The sequence below is a fragment of the Aethina tumida genome, chromosome 5 (genome assembly GCF_024364675.1).
Source record: "Aethina tumida isolate Nest 87 chromosome 5, icAetTumi1.1, whole genome shotgun sequence".
NCBI lineage: Eukaryota > Metazoa > Arthropoda > Insecta > Coleoptera > Nitidulidae > Aethina > Aethina tumida.
The window spans coordinates 21,355,467-21,376,671 of record NC_065439.1 but is presented as its reverse complement, the minus strand read 5'-3'; the positions used below and the strand labels follow the sequence as shown (position 1 = coordinate 21,376,671).

Here is a 21,205-nt window from a genome sequence, read left to right as displayed (position 1 = left end):
CTCCTCAAACTTTCTCTGTCAAGTATTGGCAGCACTCCTAGAGAGCTCTTTTAAAGCAATATCATCTTTGGTTTTAGTTGAGACGGTTCCTCCGGAAGTGACATTAACTTTGATTTTGAAATTTATTATAAATAAGTCTATTTGATTTTTCCCTTTCTTTTCAATAACTCGGTATATGTCACGAATATATTTAGGAATTTGAAAATACCTGTAGTAGAATAAATCTAAGAAGTAGCATTTCTCAAAACTCCCCATAATCAAGTATTAGCAGCGCCCTTAGAAATTATGGTTTGAATCAACATCAACGAAGTGTATTACTACTTAATTTTACTCTATCTACCCATCTGGAAATTTGGAATTTTCTGTAGTAGCAAAAATTTCTAGTACTCCTCAAACTTTTTCTGTCAAGTATTGGCAGCACTCCTAGAAAGCTCTTTTGAAGCAATATCACCTTTGGTTTTAGCTGTGACGGTTCCTCCGGAAGTGACATTAACTTTGATTTTGAAATCTATTATAAATAAGTCTATTTGATTTTTCCCTTTCTTTTCAATAACTCGATATATGTCACGAATATATTTAGGAATTTGAAAATACCTGTAGTAGAATAAATCTAAGAAGTAGCATTTCTCAAAGCTCCCCATAATCAAGTATTAACAGCGCCCTTAGAAATTATTGTTTGAGTCAACATCAACGAAGAGTACTATTTTTTAGTTTTACTCTATCTACCCATCTGGGAATTTGGAAATTTTTGTAGTAGCAAAAATTTCTAGTATTCCTCAAACTTTCTCTGTCAAGTATTGTCAGCACTCCTAGAGAGCTCTTTTGAAGCAATATCATCTTTGATTTTAGCTGTGGCGGTTCCTCCGGAAGTGACATTAACTTTGATTTTGAAATCTATTATGAATAAGTCTGTTTGATTTTTCCCATTCTTTTCAATAACTTGATATACATCACGAATATATCTAGGAATTTGAAAATACCTGTTGTAAAATAAATCTAAGAACTGGCATTTCTCAAAGCTCCCCATAATCAAGTATTAGCAGCGCCCTTGGAAATTATGGTTTGAATCAACATCAACGAAGTGTATTACTTCTTAGTTTTACTCTATCTACCCATCTGGAAATTTGGAAATTTCTGTAGTAGCAAAAATTTCTAGTACTCCTCAAACTTTTTCTGTCAAGTATTGGCAGCACTCCTAGAAAGCTCTTTTGAAGCAATATCATCTTTGGTTTTAGCTGTGACGGTTCCTCCGGAAGTGACATTAACTTTGATTTTGAAATCTATTATAAATAAGTATATTTGATTTTCCCATTCTTTTCAATAACTCGGTATGTATCACGAATATGTCTAGGAATTGGAAAATACCTGTAGTAAAAAAAATCTAAGAACTAGCATTTCTCAAAGCTCCCCATAATCAAGTATTAGCAACACCCTTAGAAATTACGGATTGAATCAACATCAACGCAGAGTACTATTTCTTAGTTTTTCTCTGTCTACCCATCTGTGAATTTGGAAATTTCTGTAGTAGCAAAAATTTCTAGTACTCCTCAAACTTTCTCTGTCAAGTATTGGCAGCACTCCTAGAGAGCTCTTTTAAAGCAATATCATCTTTGGTTTTAGTTGAGACGGTTCCTCCGGAAGTGACATTAACTTTGATTTTGAAATTTATTATAAATAAGTCTATTTGATTTTTCCCTTTCTTTTCAATAACTCGGTATATGTCACGAATATATTTAGGAATTTGAAAATACCTGTAGTAGAATAAATCTAAGAAGTAGCATTTCTCAAAACTCCCCATAATCAAGTATTAGCAGCGCCCTTAGAAATTATGGTTTGAATCAACATCAACGAAGAGTACTACTTCTTAGTTTTACTCTATCTATTCATCTGGGAATTTGGATATTTATGTAGTATCAAACATTTCTGGTATTCCTCAAACTTTCTCTGTCAAGTATTGGCAGCACACCTAGAGAGCTTTTTTGAAGCAATATTATGTTTGGTTTTAGCTGTAACGGTTCCTCTTGAAGTGACATTAACTTTAATGTTGAAATCTATTATAAATAAGTCTATTTGATTTCTCCCATTCTTTTCAATAACTCAGTATATGTCACGAATATATCTAGGAATTTGAAAATACCTATAGTAAAATAAATCTAAGAAGTAGCATTTCTCAAAGCTCCCCATAATCAAGTATTAGCAGCGCCCTTAGAAATTATGGTTTGAATCAACATCAACGAAGAGTACTACTTCTTTGTTTTACTCTATCTGTTCATCTGGGAATTTGGAAATTTATGTAGTAGCAAAAATTTCTGGTATTCCTCAAACTTTCTTTGTCAAGTATTGGCAGCACACCTAGAGAGCTTTTTCGAAGCAATATCATGTTTGGTTTTAGCTTTAACGATTCCTCCTGCAGTGACATTAACTTTAATGTTGAAATCTGTTATAAATAAGTCTATATGATTTCTCCCATTCTTTTCAATAACTCAGTATATATCACGAATATATCTAGGAATTTGAAAATACCTGTAGTAACATAAATCTAAGAAGTAGCATTTCTCAAAGCTCCCCATAATCAAGTATCAGCAGCGCCCTTAGAAATTATGGTTTGAATCAACATCAACGAAGAGTACTACTTCTTAGTTTTACTCTATCTATTCATCTGGGAATTTGGATATTTATGTAGTAGCAAACATTTCTGGTATTCCTCAAACTTTCTCTGTCAAGTATTGGCAGCACACCTAGAGAGCTTTTTTGAAGCAATATTATGTTTGGTTTTAGCTGTAACGGTTCCTCTTGAAGTGACATTAACTTTAATGTTGAAATCTATTATAAATAAGTCTATTTGATTTCTCCCATTCTTTTCAATAACTCAGTATATGTCACGAATATATCTAGGAATTTGAAAATACCTATAGTAAAATAAATCTAAGAAGTAGCATTTCTCAAAGCTCCCCATAATCAAGTATTAGCAGCGCCCTTAGAAATTATGGTTTGAATCAACATCAACGAAGAGTACTACTTCTTTGTTTTACTCTATCTGTTCATCTGGGAATTTGGAAATTTATGTAGTAGCAAAAATTTCTGGTATTCCTCAAACTTTCTTTGTCAAGTATTGGCAGCACACCTAGAGAGCTTTTTCGAAGCAATATCATGTTTGGTTTTAGCTTTAACGATTCCTCCTGCAGTGACATTAACTTTAATGTTGAAATCTGTTATAAATAAGTCTATATGATTTCTCCCATTCTTTTCAATAACTCAGTATATATCACGAATATATCTAGGAATTTGAAAATACCTGTAGTAACATAAATCTAAGAAGTAGCATTTCTCAAAGCTCCCCATAATCAAGTATCAGCAGCGCCCTTAGAAATTATGGTTTGAATCAACATCAACGAAGAGTACTACTTCTTAGTTTTACTCTATCTGTTCATCTGGGAATTTGGAAATTTCTGTAGTAACAAAAATTTCTAGTACTCCTCAAACCTTTTCTGTCAAGTATTGGCAGCATTCCTAGAGAGCTCTTTTGAAGCAATATCATCTTTGGTTTTAGCTATGACGGTTAATCTGGATGTGATATTAACTTTGTTTTTGAATCCTAAATATTTGATTGTTTCCATTTTTTTAAGTCAATAACTCAGTATATATCACGAACATATCTACGACCTCAGTTTCCGGTAGCGAACTAGACGTGTTGTGTGCGGCCCGTTTTGCCCGGGATGTGGGAGAGTGACGAAAAATGCCGCGATTGTTTCGCCAAACAACAAGCCAGTTAAAATAATTGCCGGTTCGTTTCGTGCAACAACTAGGTTACTGTTTCCGTGATAGTCCAAACGATCGGATCTCTCGTGAAAAGGAAGAAAAAATGCCGCGTGTGCTTTTAACACCTGTATAACTGTACTGTTCCAGTTGGGAAAATTCGTGGAACGTATCGCCCGAACAGAACAAAAGGATCTACTGTGTTTACTACGGCAGGCCTCCGCGGTTTTAATTCAAATCAGTTTGCGTGCCCGTAATTTTCGATGTTAATGGGACAAAAGCTCGCGCACCGTTCTCGAATCTTCGCATAATTTAAATGCTAATTGGTCGGTTTATTTATGCTAATCAATTCTCCCGGTTTCGAGTGATTCAGTGCCAGACGTACATCGACGGTCGGCGAGATGCGAATTTCATTTACGTGAGTTCGGCCCGTTCAGTATTCCAGAATGATTTACACACATCCGTAATTGTTACGGCGGAGATTCATTTACAATTGAGAATGATCGGCCCAATTTGGTGCTCATTGAAAATACGAGACGTTCTGTTTGCTTCGTGTTTTCAGCCGTTTGTTATTCCGCAATGATACACACGCATCCATAATTGATGCGACGGATGTTCATTTACAATTGAAAATGATCAAGTAAATTTGTATGTTTTGTTATATTTTGTTTGTATAATTAATATTGGCTATTTTGTAAAGGATTTGTAGACTGAATTTAAAAATTTGGAATTAACTATTTTATATTATTTAATTAAAAACGTGTTTTTGCAATAATTTACACAAAAACTTGTATAAAAAATAATACAGAAAATGAGGATTTGATGTAGTAAAATAAAAATATGAATTAGCACTTCTCAGAGCTTCCCTATCATCAAGTATTATTATAATTTGGAATTATCAAGGAATTTGTATTCCTTCCTGTAGTAGGATAGAACTAAGAACTAACACTTCTCAAAGCCCCTCGATAATCAAGTAGTAATAACGAAATGAGAATTTAAATTTGTAATGGACGTACCTCATCAGGGAATTTGAAAATACCTGTACTAAGATAAATAAGAATCATCAAGTATTGGTAGAACTCCTTAAAAACACTTTTGAAGCATTAAACGATACGACGAACGTTCACTTACAATTGAAATTGGGTATTTTGTAAAGGATTTGTAGACTGGATTTAAAAATTTAAAATAAACCATTTTATATTATTTAATTAAAAACGTGTTTTTACTATAATTTAAACAAAAATTTGTATAAAAAATAATATTGAAAATGAGGATTTAATGTAGTAAAATAAAAATAAGAATTAGCACTCCTCAGAGCTTCCCTATCATCAAGTATTATTATAATTTGGAATTATCAAGGAATTTATATTCCTTCCTGTAGTAGGATAGAACTATGAACTAACACTTCTCAAAGCTCCCTGATAATCAAGTAGTAATAACAAAATAAGAATTTAAATTTGTAATGGACGTAGCTCATCAGGGAATTTGAAAATACCTGTACAAAGATAAATAAGAATCATCAAGTATTGGTAGAACTTCTTAAAAATACTTTTGAAGCATTAAACTATACGACGGACGTTCATTTACAATTGAAAATGATCAGCTCAATTTGTATCTTTTGTTTGTAAAATTAAAATTGGGCATTTTGTAAAGGATTTGTAGGCTAGATTTGAAAATTAAAAATGAACTTTTTTATATCATTTAATTAAAAACGTGTTTTCACAGTAATTTACACAAAAATTTGTATAAAAAATAATACTGAAAATGACGATTTGATGTAGTAAAATAAAAATATGAATTAGCACTTCTCAGAACTTCCCATCATCAAGTGTTACTATAATTTGGAGTTATCAAGTAATTTGTATTCCTTCCTGTAGTAGGATAGAACTAAGAACTAATACTTCTCAAAGCTTCCCGATAATCAAGTAGTAATAACAAAATGAGAATTTAAATTTGTAATGGACGTAGCTCATCAGGGAATTTAAAAATATCTGTACCAAGATAAATAAGAATCATCAAGTATTGGTAGAACTCCTTTAAAACACTTTCGAAGCATTAAACGATTCGACGGACGTTCACTTACAATTGAATATGATCAGCTCAATTTGTATGTTTTGTTTGTATAATTAAAATTGGGTATTTTGTAAAGGATTTGTAGGCTGGATTTGAAAATTAAAAATGAACTATTTTATATCATTTAATTAAAAACGTCTTTTTACAGTAATTTACACAAAAACCTGTATAAAAAATAATACTGAAAATGAGGATTTGATGTAGTAATATAAAAATAAGAATTAGCACTCCTCAGAGCTTCCCTATCATCAAGTATTATTATAATTTGGAATTATCAAGGAATTTTTATTCCTTCCTGTAATAGGATAGAACTAAGAACTAACACTTCTCAAAGCTCCCCGATAATCAAGTAGTAATAACAAAATGAGAATTTAAATTTGTAATGGACGTAGCTCATCAGGGAATTTAAAAATATCTGTACCAAGATAAATAAGAATCATCAAGTATTGGTAGAACTCCTTTAAAACACTTTCGAAGCATTAAACGATTCGACGGACGTTCACTTACAATTGAATATGATCAGCTCAATTTGTATGTTTTGTTTGTATAATTAAAATTGGGTATTTTGTAAAGGATTTGTAGGCTGGATTTGAAAATTAAAAATGAACTATTTTATATCATTTAATTAAAAACGTCTTTTTACAGTAATTTACACAAAAACCTGTATAAAAAATAATACTGAAAATGAGGATTTGATGTAGTAATATAAAAATAAGAATTAGCACTCCTCAGAGCTTCCCTATCATCAAGTATTATTATAATTTGGAATTATCAAGGAATTTTTATTCCTTCCTGTAATAGGATAGAACTAAGAACTAACACTTCTCAAAGCTCCCCGATAATCAAGTAGTAATAACAAAATGAGAATTTAAATTTGTAATGGACGTAGCTCATCAGGGAATTTAAAAATATCTGTACCAAGATAAATAAGAATCATCAAGTATTGGTAGAACTCCTTTAAAACACTTTCGAAGCATTAAACGATTCGACGGACGTTCACTTACAATTGAATATGATCAGCTCAATTTGTATGTTTTGTTTGTATAATTAAAATTGGGTATTTTGTAAAGGATTTGTAGGCTGGATTTGAAAATTAAAAATGAACTATTTTGTATCATTTAATTAAAAACGTCTTTTTACAGTAATTTACACAAAAACCTGAATAAAAAATAATACTGAAAATGAGGATTTGATGTAGTAATATAAAAATAAGAATTAGCACTCCTCAGAGCTTCCCTATCATCAAGTATTATTATAATTTGGAATTATCAAGGAATTTATATTCCTTCCTGTAGTAGGATAGAACTATGAACTAACACTTCTCAAAGCTCCCTGATAATCAAGTAGTAATAACAAAATAAGAATTTAAATTTGTAATGGACGTAGCTCATCAGGGAATTTGAAAATACCTTTACTAAGATAAATAAGAATCAAGTACTGGTAAAACTCCTTAAAAATACTTTCGAAGCATTTAACGATACGACGGACGTTCACTTACAATTGAATATGATCAGCTCAATTTGTATGTTTTGTTTGTATAATTAAAATTGGGTATTTTGTAAAGGATTTGTAGGCTGGATTTGAAAATTAAAAATGAACTATTTTATATCATTTAATTAAAAACGTCTTTTTACAGTAATTTACACAAAAACCTGTATAAAAAATAGTACTGAAAATGAGGATTTAATGTAATAAAATAAAACTAAGGATTAGCACTCCTCAGAGCTTCCCTATCATCAAGTATTATTATAATTTGGAATTATCAAGGAATTTGTATTCCTTCCTGTAATAAGATAGAACTAAAATGAGAATTTAAATTTGTAATGGACGTTGCTCATCAGGGAATTTGAAAATATCTTTACTAAGATAAATAAGAATCATCAAGTATTGGTAGAACTCAAAAAACGCTTTCATTCAACATTTCTATTTTTCTTTACTATTAAACTTTTAATTTTAATTTATTAGTTCATTCAAAAAAGTCACCTTCAATAGAAACGGTGCATTAGATTGTTTTTTTCTATCGAGCTTTGATTCTCACGAGATGTTTCGTGACCGACCGAAATATTTCACAACGCGAAATCAATACCGAATAATACATCTCGATTCGGCGTAAGATTTATTGTGTTATCCGTCGTGTCCGTTTAGTCGGGTGGATTTTACGGGTTTCTGTGTTTGTTTAGCAACTGGGTCGTGTAAATTTCACGTAGTTGGGTTCAGAACGAACAGCGTACGAGAAAGTGTACGGAGAACTGTAAAATTTGCTAATAAAATTGTATGCGTTATAAATAATATTTTCACTTTAATTTATGCTAATTTAGGCGTGAATTTTATAGGCATTATTTTTATCTTTTTGAGTAAATTTAATCTTTGATTAGTCATTAAAAACTGTTATTCGCTTACGGACTATATTTTAGTCTGTACAATTAGTTTGAGGAACTGCGTTAAGTTTTTTTAAATAACAATGTCGGTTACATAAAAAATAATGACCAGGATTTTGTAATTATAACTTAGATACAATATTATTACTGGTTATTAATTAGACATATGGCTGTCATTTAAAAATATAATTTGTTTTTTATGAAAAATATAAATGCTAATTTCATTTACTGCACATAATTATGAAGATGACCATATAAACTAGTAAAGTTCATTACTTTTAGTTTCATTAATTTCAAAATGATGAAGTCATCATAATTATAATGGATCATAATTTCATCACAAAAAAATTACGTAATAAGAGATAAAACATATCAAAGGTTTTTAATTTAAAGTAATTTGCTGATTATTCACAATTTTCAGTGTTTATACCTCGAATAATATGAATTGTAAAACCTGTCTTAAAAATAAATCATCATTTATAATAACAATTATATCCCGCTGATACAGTAATTTTATGTATGTCCTGCTCCACATGTCTAGCCAATCAATATGGAAACGAAAGAAACAAAACCCATTAGTACAAACTATCCAATTCATACGTCTATATTTTACTTGACCGTGCAGCACAATAAGATGTTGGTACAGGAAAAATGGAATCGCATTCCGAGTTAAGTGGTCCGTCGTCTCTCTTATAAATGGATCAATTTTTCTACGTAATTGAAAGCGGGTTGTGTGTGTGTCTGGGCGATCGTATCGCGGGCGCTATTAGAGGAGACACAGGGCGTCGTTTATTGTGACGGGACCTCCGTGCGCACTTTCGAAACTGCTTAATTGAAAAGTTCGTGCACAATCTTGCGGTGCACTTGTCCGCCATACCGTCATGTTTGATTTCAGCAGCAAACTAAATTCGAATAACTAGTCCACGATTTTTATATCGCCAACGAATGGAAGCCAGACGATCGTAATTATGCTTTGTACAAGCGCCGAAAGGGTTGAATTATGGGTTGTTAAAGTGCATGCGAGAATGTCGCTGATGTTTTTATTGTTCGGATAACAGAATACGCATAATTAATTCCCCCGTTGAGATTGATGATTGTGCGTGAAAGATATTTGGGTTCAGGTTGGTCGTGCCCGTAATGGTACCCGTACTAATATAGAAATGACAAATAAAAGAAGCAATAGCGAACATGAAATTTAAATAAATATCAATTGGTACTTTCTTAAAAATAATTATTGGAATTGTGTATGTGAATAGGTGAATTCTAGCCACTGGCTAGTTTCGACCTATTACGAATTGTATATCTAATCATTTGAGTAATAAATATTTTATTTATTATACATTCATGTGTCTAAATTATGTTTATGTATAATTTAAAGGAAGATAATAAAATAAATAAGGAAAGATGATGGAATTAGATATAATGTACAATAATATTATAGAAAGTCATAAAATTTAAAATTAAATTATACATTTTGTGACTTGATATTAATAAGGAACAACATTTCAAACAATCTATATTTACATTTTCTTTCTAATTTAAATATTTTTAATAGTAAATATTGAATTTTAGTCTGTTTAATTTATTAAAGAATTAAATTAGAATATGTTATAATTAAAAATATAAATACTGAATTCTTTAAACAAAATGGAAAGAATTTCAGCTGATTCAACATACTTGAAATATGAAAATTATGTAAGAGATTCAGTTGGTAGATATAAATATACTTGAAATTCGTTTATTGTTAAAATTTAAAGAATTATTTAAATTTCTACCAGAATATTATACGGTATTCTATTTGATTAATTTGTTAAAAAGTTAAATTAGAATATGTTATAATTAAAAATATAAATACTGAATTCTTTAAACAAAATGGAAAGAATTTCAGCTGATACAACATACTTGAAATATAAAAATTATGTAAGGAATTCAGTGGGTAGATATAAATATACTTGAAATTAGTTTATTGTTAAAATTTAAGGAAATATTTAAATTTCTACCAGAATATTATGTGGTATTCTATTTGTTTAATTTGTTAAAAAATTAAATTAGAATATATTGTATTGTAATTAAAAATATAAATACTGAATTCTTTAAACAAAATGGAAAGAATTTCACATGATACAACATACTTGAAATATGAAAATTATGTAAGAGATTCAGTGGATAGATATAAATATACTTGAAATTCGTTTATTGTTAAAATTTAAAGAAGTATTTAAATTTCTACCAGAATATTATGCGGTATTCTATTTGTTTAATTTGTTAAAAAATTAAATTAGAATATATTGTAATTAAAAATATAAATAGTGAATTCTTTAAACAAAATGGAAAGAATTTTCAGCTGATACAAAATACTTGAAATATGAAAATTATGTAAGGGATTCAGTGGGTAGATATAAATATACTTAAAATTCATTTATTATTAAAATTTAAGGAAATATTTAAATTTCTACCAGTATATTATATGGTATTCTATTTGTTTAATTTGTTACAAAATTAAATTAGAATAAGTTATAATTAAAAATATAAATACTGAATTATTTAAACAAAATGGAAAGAATTTCAGCTGATTCAACATACTTGAAATATGAAAATTATGTAGGAGATTCAGTTGGTAGATATAAATATACTTGAAATTCGTTTATTGTTAAAATTTAAAGAAATATTTAAATTTCTACCAGAATATTATATGGTATTCTATTTGTTTAATTTGTTAAAAAAAAATAATTAAAATATGTTGTAATTAAAAATATAAATACTGAATTCTTTAAACAAAATAGAAAGAATTTCAGCTGATTCAACATACTTGAAATATGAAAATTATGTAAGGGATTCAGTAGGTAGATACAAATATACTTGAAATTCCTTTATTGTTAAAATTTAAGGAAATATTTATATTTCTACCAGAATATTATATGGTATTCTATTTGTTTAATTTGTTAAAAAATTAAATTAGAATATGTTATAATTAAAAATACAAATACTGAATTCTTTAAACAAAATGGAAAGAATTTCAGCTGATACATCATATTTGAAATACGAAAATTATGTAATGTAATTATGTAACTATTTGGGGAATGAACTGTTTTAATAAAAAATGGATTTTCAACTAAATTAGCAGTTAGTTCATAAAGTCTTGGGTAATATAGTTAAAATATAAAATAAAAATATGTTAGTGATACAGTAGGTAGTTCTAACTGTATTTAATATTAATGTAAAATCATTTATTGTTAAAAGATTAAAGAAACAAACATATTAAAAATTGATAATATTTTTCTCTAATTTATAGTTTTTTAATTTCGTATGTATAAGTTGTAATAATAAAAGTAATAATCCATTAAAAGTCGATTTTTTGAACATAATAACCCCGAAACTTTTTTATTTTCAACCCCATTTTAAAGACTAATTGCAAAAAGTTACGACTACGTTTACAATCTTATTATTTCTTTTGTTAATTGCATACAATTAAATTTTGCATGTTGTTGCTTTAAACAATTAGAAATTTAATTGTGTTCATATGAATAGTGTAACAACAATCAATAAATTTACTTGCCTTACCTGTACAACAAAAACAATTCGTTCCACATAGATATGGAGGCATTCAACACACTCTTGTCTATTCCATGTATATATTTTTAATGTTACTTACGTCGTTCGTCGCTCTTATCTGCGACGTATTGTTTTATCGCTCATTTGCATAACTATGTCGCCCCGTTACAAACCTCGTCGTTCGCCAAATTAATGCCCGACCATTTGTTTATTAGATGCTCGAGACTAAACGAACCCATTTTTTTTTTTTTTGTTTTTTGCAGGAAACGTACCAGAGAGGACAGGAAGCGCAAGTCGAGCAGAGGTTTCCGGTGAGTTTAATCAACAACCGTTAATTAAACGCGATCGTATCGCTCCCCCTTGCATATTTATGGAGTGCACGGGGCCACAATGACCCGCTCGGCGCGATGCCATCGCCTCACGACTTCTTAATTGCGATCTCTTAATTAAAATTGCCGCCCCCCTTTTACGTGCGTGCGTTACGAGTGTGCCACCGAAATGTGCGTTCGTTGTTCGGAGTGTTTTTTGAGCAATTAGAGACGGTGGAAGAATTGGGGTGGGGAAGAAACGGAAGGGTCACGATCTTTGAACGGGCGTGCACATCTTGGTGGTACGTCTTGTATCGTCGTTGGAAAGGTAATAAGTCAGGAGGGCCCGATTAGAAAAGCGCGGTTTGCCTACATTCGTCGATTTTTGCCGGACGGGCTCATTGTAATTGCTAATCGGGACGGCGATCGCATAAACCGTGAGCGCTTAATTGCTCTCGAATAAATGCCTGCGAAACGGACAGCGACAATCCGTTGTACGTTATTTACAATCCACGGCTACGAGAGAAGCAGGTGCCATGTTTAGATGGTTGAAAGGGTGTATTTGTGGTTTGACTGATGCAGTTTGTTGGCTTCTTTTGTTTTAATTGGACGTCTGGGACTGACTAGTGGTTTAAAAAATGGTGGATGCGACTTATTAATTTTTAAAATGCGTCAGTAATATTAATCTACTACAATATTATTTATGTTTATTGGAATTCAATGTGACAGAACACTTCCAAAATTAATAGAATATTATTGTAGGACATCTCAGCTCAAAATAATAATAATTTTTATAAATTTTATAAATTTTTTGACCATTTTATCATAAATTTTATAAATATCAGTAAGGCTTTAGTCAAGTTTTAAATGCATCAAAAAATACATATCTAAAAAATTTAAAAATATTTAAAATATGTGTGGTTCATTTCACGTGACACCTATAATATGTAATTTTCGTCCGATTTTAACAAACTTTTAATGAATTATGAATATGCATAATTATTTTAATGATGATAATGATAATGATGATTAATCCAGTAGTGTATTTAGATTTTCTGTAAAAAAATTTTGGTAAATTTAAATAATTTCAATATTTAAAATATTTAGAATATTTAAAATAAAATATTTTTTTAATGTATTGTATATTTAATATATATACATTAGAAAATTAAGAGAATTTTTATTTTATTTTAAATTTTCTTAATGTTTAATATATAAAATATGTTGTTTCATTTTTTAAAATATTAAAGATGTGTTTTAAATATTTTTATTTTAATTTTTTAATATTTATTTTAAATATTGTTTTAAATATGTCAAGAAGCCTTAATTATTAAATTTTTTAATATATCAAAGTATTTTTATTTTATTTTTAATTTTCTAAATATTTTTAATATTTAAATTATCATATTGATTCATTTTTTATATTAAAGATCTATTTTAAATATTGTTATATTTATTTTAAATTTTCTAGATATATTTAATATTTTAAATGTCATAATTCTTTCATTTTTTAATATTTATTGTAAATATTGTTTTAAAAATACTTTAAATGTTTCTAGCTTTAAATAATTAAGTTAATTAATTATTTAATGATTTTAATATATATGTATGTATATTTATTTTATTTTAAATTTTCCAAATATTTTTAATTTATTTTATTTCTTAATAAATTAAATATGTATTTTTAATATTTTTGTATTTATTTTAAATTTTATAGATATTTTTAGTATTTTAAGTGATACAATTCTTTCATTTTTAATATTTATTGTAAATATTGTTTTAAAAATACATATTTCTAGCCTTTTTAATATATTAAATATGCATTCTAATTATTTGTATTTTATTTCAATATTTCTTTCATATAATATTGTTTCACTTTTTAAATTTAATATGTATGTTAGATATTTTAAATGTGTCAATTTTTTCATTTTTTAATATTTATTCTAAATATTGTTTTAAAAATATTTTAAATATTTGTAACTTTAATTAATTAAATTAATTAATTATTTAATTAATTTCATTTTTAACATTTATTGTAAATATTATTTTAAAAATACTTAAAATAAATATTTCTAGCCTTTTTAATATATTAAATATGCACTCTAAATATTTGTATTTTATTTTAATATTTCTATCATATAATATTGTTTCATTTTTTAATATATTTAATATGTATGTTAGATATTTTCAGTGAAATAATTTTTTCATTTTTTCATATTTATTCTAAATATTGTTTTAAAAATATTTTAAATATTTCTAGCTTTAATTAATTATTTAATGATATTAAAATGAATTCTAAATATATTTATTTTATTTTACATTTTCTAAATATTTTTAATTTATTTTACTTTTTAATAAATTAAATATGTATATTTATAATTTTTATATTTATTTTAAATTTTCTATCTATTTTTAGTATTTTAAATGATATAATTCTTTCATTTTTAACATTTATTGTAAATATTATTTTAAAAATACTTAAAATAAATATTTCTAACCTTTTTAATATATTAAATATGCATTCTAAGTATTTGTATTTTATTTTAATATTTCTATCATATAATATTGTTTCAAAAATAATTTAATTATTTCTTGCCCCTTTAATAGATTAATATATTAAATATCCATTCTATATATATTATTATATATTTAATATTTAAAATATCATATTGTTTCATTTTTTAATATATTAACATTTGTTATTTGAATTTTAAGAGTATAAGTATTTAAAATAGACAATAAACACATTTTATGCAGCTTTTAAATGAAATAATTTTGATATTTAAGACATTTACAAAATTAAAAACATAAGGGTAATAAATAAAATATTTTTAAAAATGTTAAGGACATTTAGAATAATTAAAATAAAATAATTGGTACTGGATTATTTTAATTATTAAAATATTTAGTTTATTTTATAAATAATTATATTTTATTATTCTTCTTAATTAGTCTAAATGTTCGTATGGGTCTGAGTAAGTTTAAAGTGTTTTTCCTTGATTAAAGTCAATTAAATTTATAGTATATAATATAATTTAAATATTAGCATGACAATCAAAGTCCTGTAATTAATGGCGACCGTATCCAATCGTTTGTTTGTTTCGCAACAGAAATAAACAAGCACGACCGCTACGTAGACGAAGACAAATCGTACTGTAGACAGGCAACAACAAGAAGAAAAAAAAATATGCAACAAAACTGGCACATCAAGAAAACGTACTGCCCCGCTTAATTATTCGGAACGGTTCGAAATTTATTCGGCAGTAAAGCTGTCCGGGGATTAATTAAAACTGTACCGGAACATGCAAATGTCTCGCGATAAGAGACCGGATCGCGAACGGTACCTAATATATCACGGTCGCGGCGAGACTTTCTTTCACTTTCGATTTCGGCGGCCTTCCGTGAACTCCGGCCGTATTATTTTTTTCTCTCGTTCCTTCTTGTTTTCGTTTCGACCGGGTGAAATTGCGGCACGATTAAGATGGAAACGGACGAACGAAAAGGTCGTCGCATTGAGACCGCATCATCCGTGTATCGATTATCCCGTCAATGGGTTTCGTGTTTTACGGCGTCTTCGCCTTAATTAAATTGATTGAACGCCCGAATATAAGTGAGCGTCGATAGCATAAATCAATCGCCCGATCACTTAATAACGGACAAGGACGTTGGTGGTGGATTTATAAAAGTTGTACGTTCGAAATAATTGGCAATTTTTTCGTGCGTGTGTTATAAATAATTAAAATGATGCGAATTTTATGTCACACAACTCGTAAACATTAATTAGGTAAAAATGTGTCGTGCTCACGAGTTTTATTAGAGCCTAAGAAGAGAGTAAACGTCAGTGTGTCACGCTTTGACACATCGGTAATCAAAAATCGAGATTGCCCCTATAAACTGTTTGATCTAATTAAGGAATGCGTTTATTGTGTGGTTTATTATCGGATACGTAGCAGGAAATTCCGTGGTCTATCTTGGAAATAGATTAGTTAAGAAATTTATGTGTCGTTAATGGAATCACAAACCTAATCATTATTAAACGGAGTTAATCGAAATGATGTACAATTTATTTATAAATAAAATATTATTGTTTTAACCCATTTTAATTAAATTTGTTATGAGAGCAATTTTTCGAAATCTATTTTAAAGAGTCTAGCAAAAATGTGTGACACAAGATAAACATAAGTTGTTTAAAAACTCAATATTTACGATAAAATTTGATATTCAAAGGAAATGAGTATAAACACAATGAAATTAACTTAACACAAATAAACTGAATCTGACATTTTCCAGGTACCGTTAATAATTATTAAAGAACATTTTCAATTTAATCTATAATACACGGTTGAAATTGAATATTGTTTTCCACAATATTCTATCAGAAAATACATAAATAATTACCTACACCTACACATTTTGACTTTTAATATTTTTATTTTCAGTTTCGTAATTACTATAAAACAAAATTTGTCACAAAATTATATTTTACTGAACCTAACTATGTATACTAAAAAGCATTTTATGTATTATTATTTAGAATATTTAAATTTTGATTACATATTTTCATAAAAATTTAATGTTTTTAGTTTTTAATAATTTAATATAATTATAACAATAGAAAAAATAACAAAAATAATTTAATTGATGATTTGATTATAAAAATATATCATCTCTAAAAAAACATTTTATTTTTATTATTAATCTAATATATACATATTTCCAGCTTTAATTATATAAAAAAAATTTAATATTAAGTATGCATTATAAATATTCATTATATCTAAAATGTCATATTCTTTCATTTTTAATATATTAAATATGCATTTAAAATATTTTTATTTTATTTTAAATTTTCTAGATACTTTTAGTATATAAAATATCATAATTATTTATTTCATTTTTTTAACATTTTAAATGTGCCAAACACATTTAATATTATGTTTTATTGTAAATATTGTTTTAAAACTTCTTAAATATTTTAAATCTTTGTAGCTTTAATTATTTAATGTTTTAAGATATTAAATATGTATTCTAAATATTTTATTTTAAATTTTCTAGATATTTCATATATTTTAAATGTCATAATTTTATAATCTTCATTCTTTTTTAGTTTGACCATTTATTTGTTTAATGATATCATAATTATTTATAATATATCACTAAAATTTATTTTAAAAATATTAAAAAATTAGTTATTCACTAATATTAATAATAAAATTTTGATAATGTCAAAAATATTTATTTAAATTATTATTTTTTTAAATGTGTCAAATACCGTTAATATAATAGTGATAAATTTTAAATATGGTTTTAAAAATGTACTAAACATTCTAGATATTTCAAACCTTAATTATTATTTTTTAGTTATTAAATATGAATGCTATAATAATAATTTTAGTATTTTAAGTAATGTAAATATTTCATTTTTTAGTATTTTAAATATTAATCAAATATCTTTATCTAGATATTTTAAAATATTATATATTTTAAGAAATCTCTGAATATTCCAAATGATATGATATTAAAACTATTAAAATTATTAATTAATACCAAGAACTAATAAAAAAGGTTAAATTAATTAAAAGTTTATTCGCTTACATCTCGTATAGTAACTTATGTTTGTTTAATAGTATGAAATTTAGGCTTTAATTAACTTTCTAATATTTAAATCGTCACTATAAAATTACAATAATTATTTTTACCAAAGTGTAATAAACTTGAAATGCCTTAATGACATTTATCACAGCATAAAAGTTAATTAACAATTTAATGTATCATTATTTATTTAAGAGCCACGCTGTCTGGTTAATAATGTACAGCAAGTAATGTCGTGGGAGTATTGACAAATTATAATGGTCTTAAATGCGAATTAGCAATTCGAGTCCTACTTTTGATAATAAACAAACATGTAAAGGTCAAGTTGTTTCAGAAAATTACTAATACATGTTCATTTTAATATTTAAGTACATCGCACGAAACACATGTTACTACACATTCATATTGTAATTATTTTACGTAAGTCGTTCAATCACAGCTTCCGTTTATGGTTGTCTCGCGACGAATATGCCTAATAGTCGACAGTTTACCCAGTACAATGATTCTGCGGGAGAAACAACAGGATAAAAAAAACGATGATTCAAACAAGGAAATCGTCCCCGCCTATTGTGCCCGTTCGCTGCCAGATGTGACCTCTATGGCCGCTTAAATAATGCCACATTTCAAATTACAATTCGTACCGTTATGCGAAAAAAGCCGTCTGCGGTACGTACGGTGCCCCGAAACATGCATGTTTTAATTAAATGGTCAACAACTAAATATGTGATTGTGGAAGAATGGTTGCCCAACTTTTTTAATTGAAAATATTGGAATATTGTTCATTTTCAGATTAGGATATTCCGAATAAGAAATTTGTTGTAAAATACAGACAATAAGAATATTAACAAAGTATTTTTTTACATGTATTTTATATTTGGACTTACACTTCTTGTTCTCTACATATATTTACTTCTACTTGTATTTGTACATACACTTATATTTCTACTTGTGATTTTTATATCTTATAAATTTAATACAACGTGCAATAAATATACTTGTACCAGTACTTTTATTTATATTTCTTTATGTACTTTTGTTTAAACTTGTATTTGTACTTGTACAATATACATTAATTTATTACCTTGTATTTATGTTAAGTAATTGAAATACTTATTATATTAAAATTATAAATAAAATGTTTTAATAATTTAAATATTACAAATATTTATTCAGATCAAAAAAATAATATAGTAGAATAATAAAATACAGTTTTACATTTTATTATTCTAAATAATCTTAATATTTTTAATAATTTAAATATAAAAATTTTCAATATTATAATTTATACTAATTAAAATTTATATAATATACTAATTTTGAAATATCATTAATATTCTAAATATTATAAACATTTTTTCAGATTAAGAAAATAATAAAGTAGATTGAAATAATAATAAAAACACATTTTTAAATTTTACTATTTTAATAATTTAAAATTAAAAATTCTCTATATTATAATTTATACATATTTTGAAATATCAATATTCTAAATATTCATTTCTTCAAATTAAGAAAATAAAAAAAATAGATCGAAATAATAATAAAAAACGTTATATTCTAAATATATACTAAAAATATTCTCAGTATTTTAATTCGGACATATTTTCAATAATAAATAATAAAAAAACACAATTTTAAATTCTTTCTACATCTACAATATCTATAATAAATTTATAGATTTTTAAATATAAATTTGAATATTTCAATCTTAATATTATTGATTATAAATATGTACTTTGAAATTTGAATTTTGAATATTCGAATATTTTGTTAGATTTAAAAAATAGTAATAATATAGATCTGAATATTTTAAATATTCTTAATAATTTAAATAGTGAAATAGACTGAAAATGTTCTTAAAACTATAATTTATATATTTTTTCAAATAATTTGGATATTCTATTATGAATACAATAAACAATTACCAAATTTATAATTAAAATAATTATAAACTATACAACATATAGAAAAAAATTACAAAGTAATACAAAATATATTTTTATTTTATTATTGATATAATATAATAAATGAAAAATATATTCTATTTGTTCAATATTTCAATCGATTTAGTTTATACTGATTCTTATACTTTCCACAATATTGTATTAGAAAATAGATATATATTACTTAAGAGACACATTTTGACTTTTAATATTTTTATTTTCAATTTCGTAATTACTATAAAACAAAATGTGTCAAAAAAATTATATTTTACTGAACCTAACTATGTATACTAAAAAGCCTTTTATGATGATCATTATTATTATTTAAAATATTTACATTTTTATTACATATTTTCATTAAAATTGAATGTTTATAGTTTTTATTAATTTAATATAATTATAACAATAGAAAAAATTACAAAAATAATTTAATTGATGATTTAATTATAAAAAATATATTATCTCCAAAAAAACACTACTTATTTTTATTATTAATCTAATATCTACATATTTCCAGCTTTAATTGTATAAAATTTTTTTTAATATTAAATATGCATTATAAATATTTTCTATATCTAAAATGTCATATTCTTTCATTTTTAATATATTAAAAATGTATTTTAAATATCATAAATATTTATTTCATTTTTTTAACATTTTAAATGTGTCAAACATATTTAATATAATGTTTTATTGTAAATATGTATTGTTTTTAAACTTAAGTAATCTGGTTGTTAATATTCTAATTATTATAAACTGTATTAATTTAAATATTCTAAATATTATAAACATTTGATCAGATTAAAGAACCAATTCTTATAATTTATAAATTTCATTTAAATCAAAAAATACTTTTTTATTTTATTATTAATATTATAATAAATGAAAAATTTATTCTATTTGTTTAATATTTCAATCGATTTAGTTTATACTTATACTTATACTTTTATACTTATACGTATACTTATACTTATACTTATACTTATACTTATACTTATACTTATACTTATACTTATACTTATACTTATACTTATACTTATACTTATACTTATACTTATACTTATACTTCGGTCGTTTACCAACCCGTCAATTTACACATAACAAACATGCGAAAAGATCAAAAGCGGCGCGAACAATAAAACCGTCCGTTCGGTGAATGAATCACCGACGAAATTTAGATCTTGTTCACCGCAGATTTCGTTGTGTATTTTTTTTTTTTATAAAAATAACGAGGTGAGTAAGTTCTGTAACAAGATGCACATGGCGTTGTGCAACAGCGTAACGTTACGAAATCCGCTCAAATCAGGGGGACCGATTCCCGAGAAAAGTGTTTTTTGCCATGTGTTACTCGGCCGTCGAACGGACCACCCATTCCGTAATTGAAACGGATTGCGAATGTATTGGCGATGCCAATTTGGCGTGCCAGACACTTGGCAATTCGGTCGTCGGGTCGGCCCGCATGTTCGGTGCCGGGTGATCGCGCGCAATTAATTCAATTAAAAATCGAACCCGTCCATATTAGGTGGCGTTTTAGCGCCGGGTCCTTCCTTTCGGCTGTGGGCTCGCAGAATCGTCGGGTTTTCGCGGTTTTAATGAAATTGCC

General features: G+C 26.6%; 1 protein-coding gene across 10 annotated transcripts in view; it reads left to right on the top strand.

Moving 5' to 3' along the window:
• The window catches only part of LOC109604795 (rho GTPase-activating protein 21-B), a 222,498-nt gene that overhangs the window by 148,523 nt on the left and 52,770 nt on the right, over positions 1–21,205 (top strand). For all 10 annotated transcript variants that reach the window (XM_049967997.1, XM_049968001.1, XM_049968000.1 and 7 more), the window contains one exon: positions 12,023–12,070. In XM_049967997.1, the coding sequence (XP_049823954.1) occupies positions 12,023–12,070 (48 nt within the window). The remainder of the gene's footprint in view (positions 1–12,022; positions 12,071–21,205) is intronic.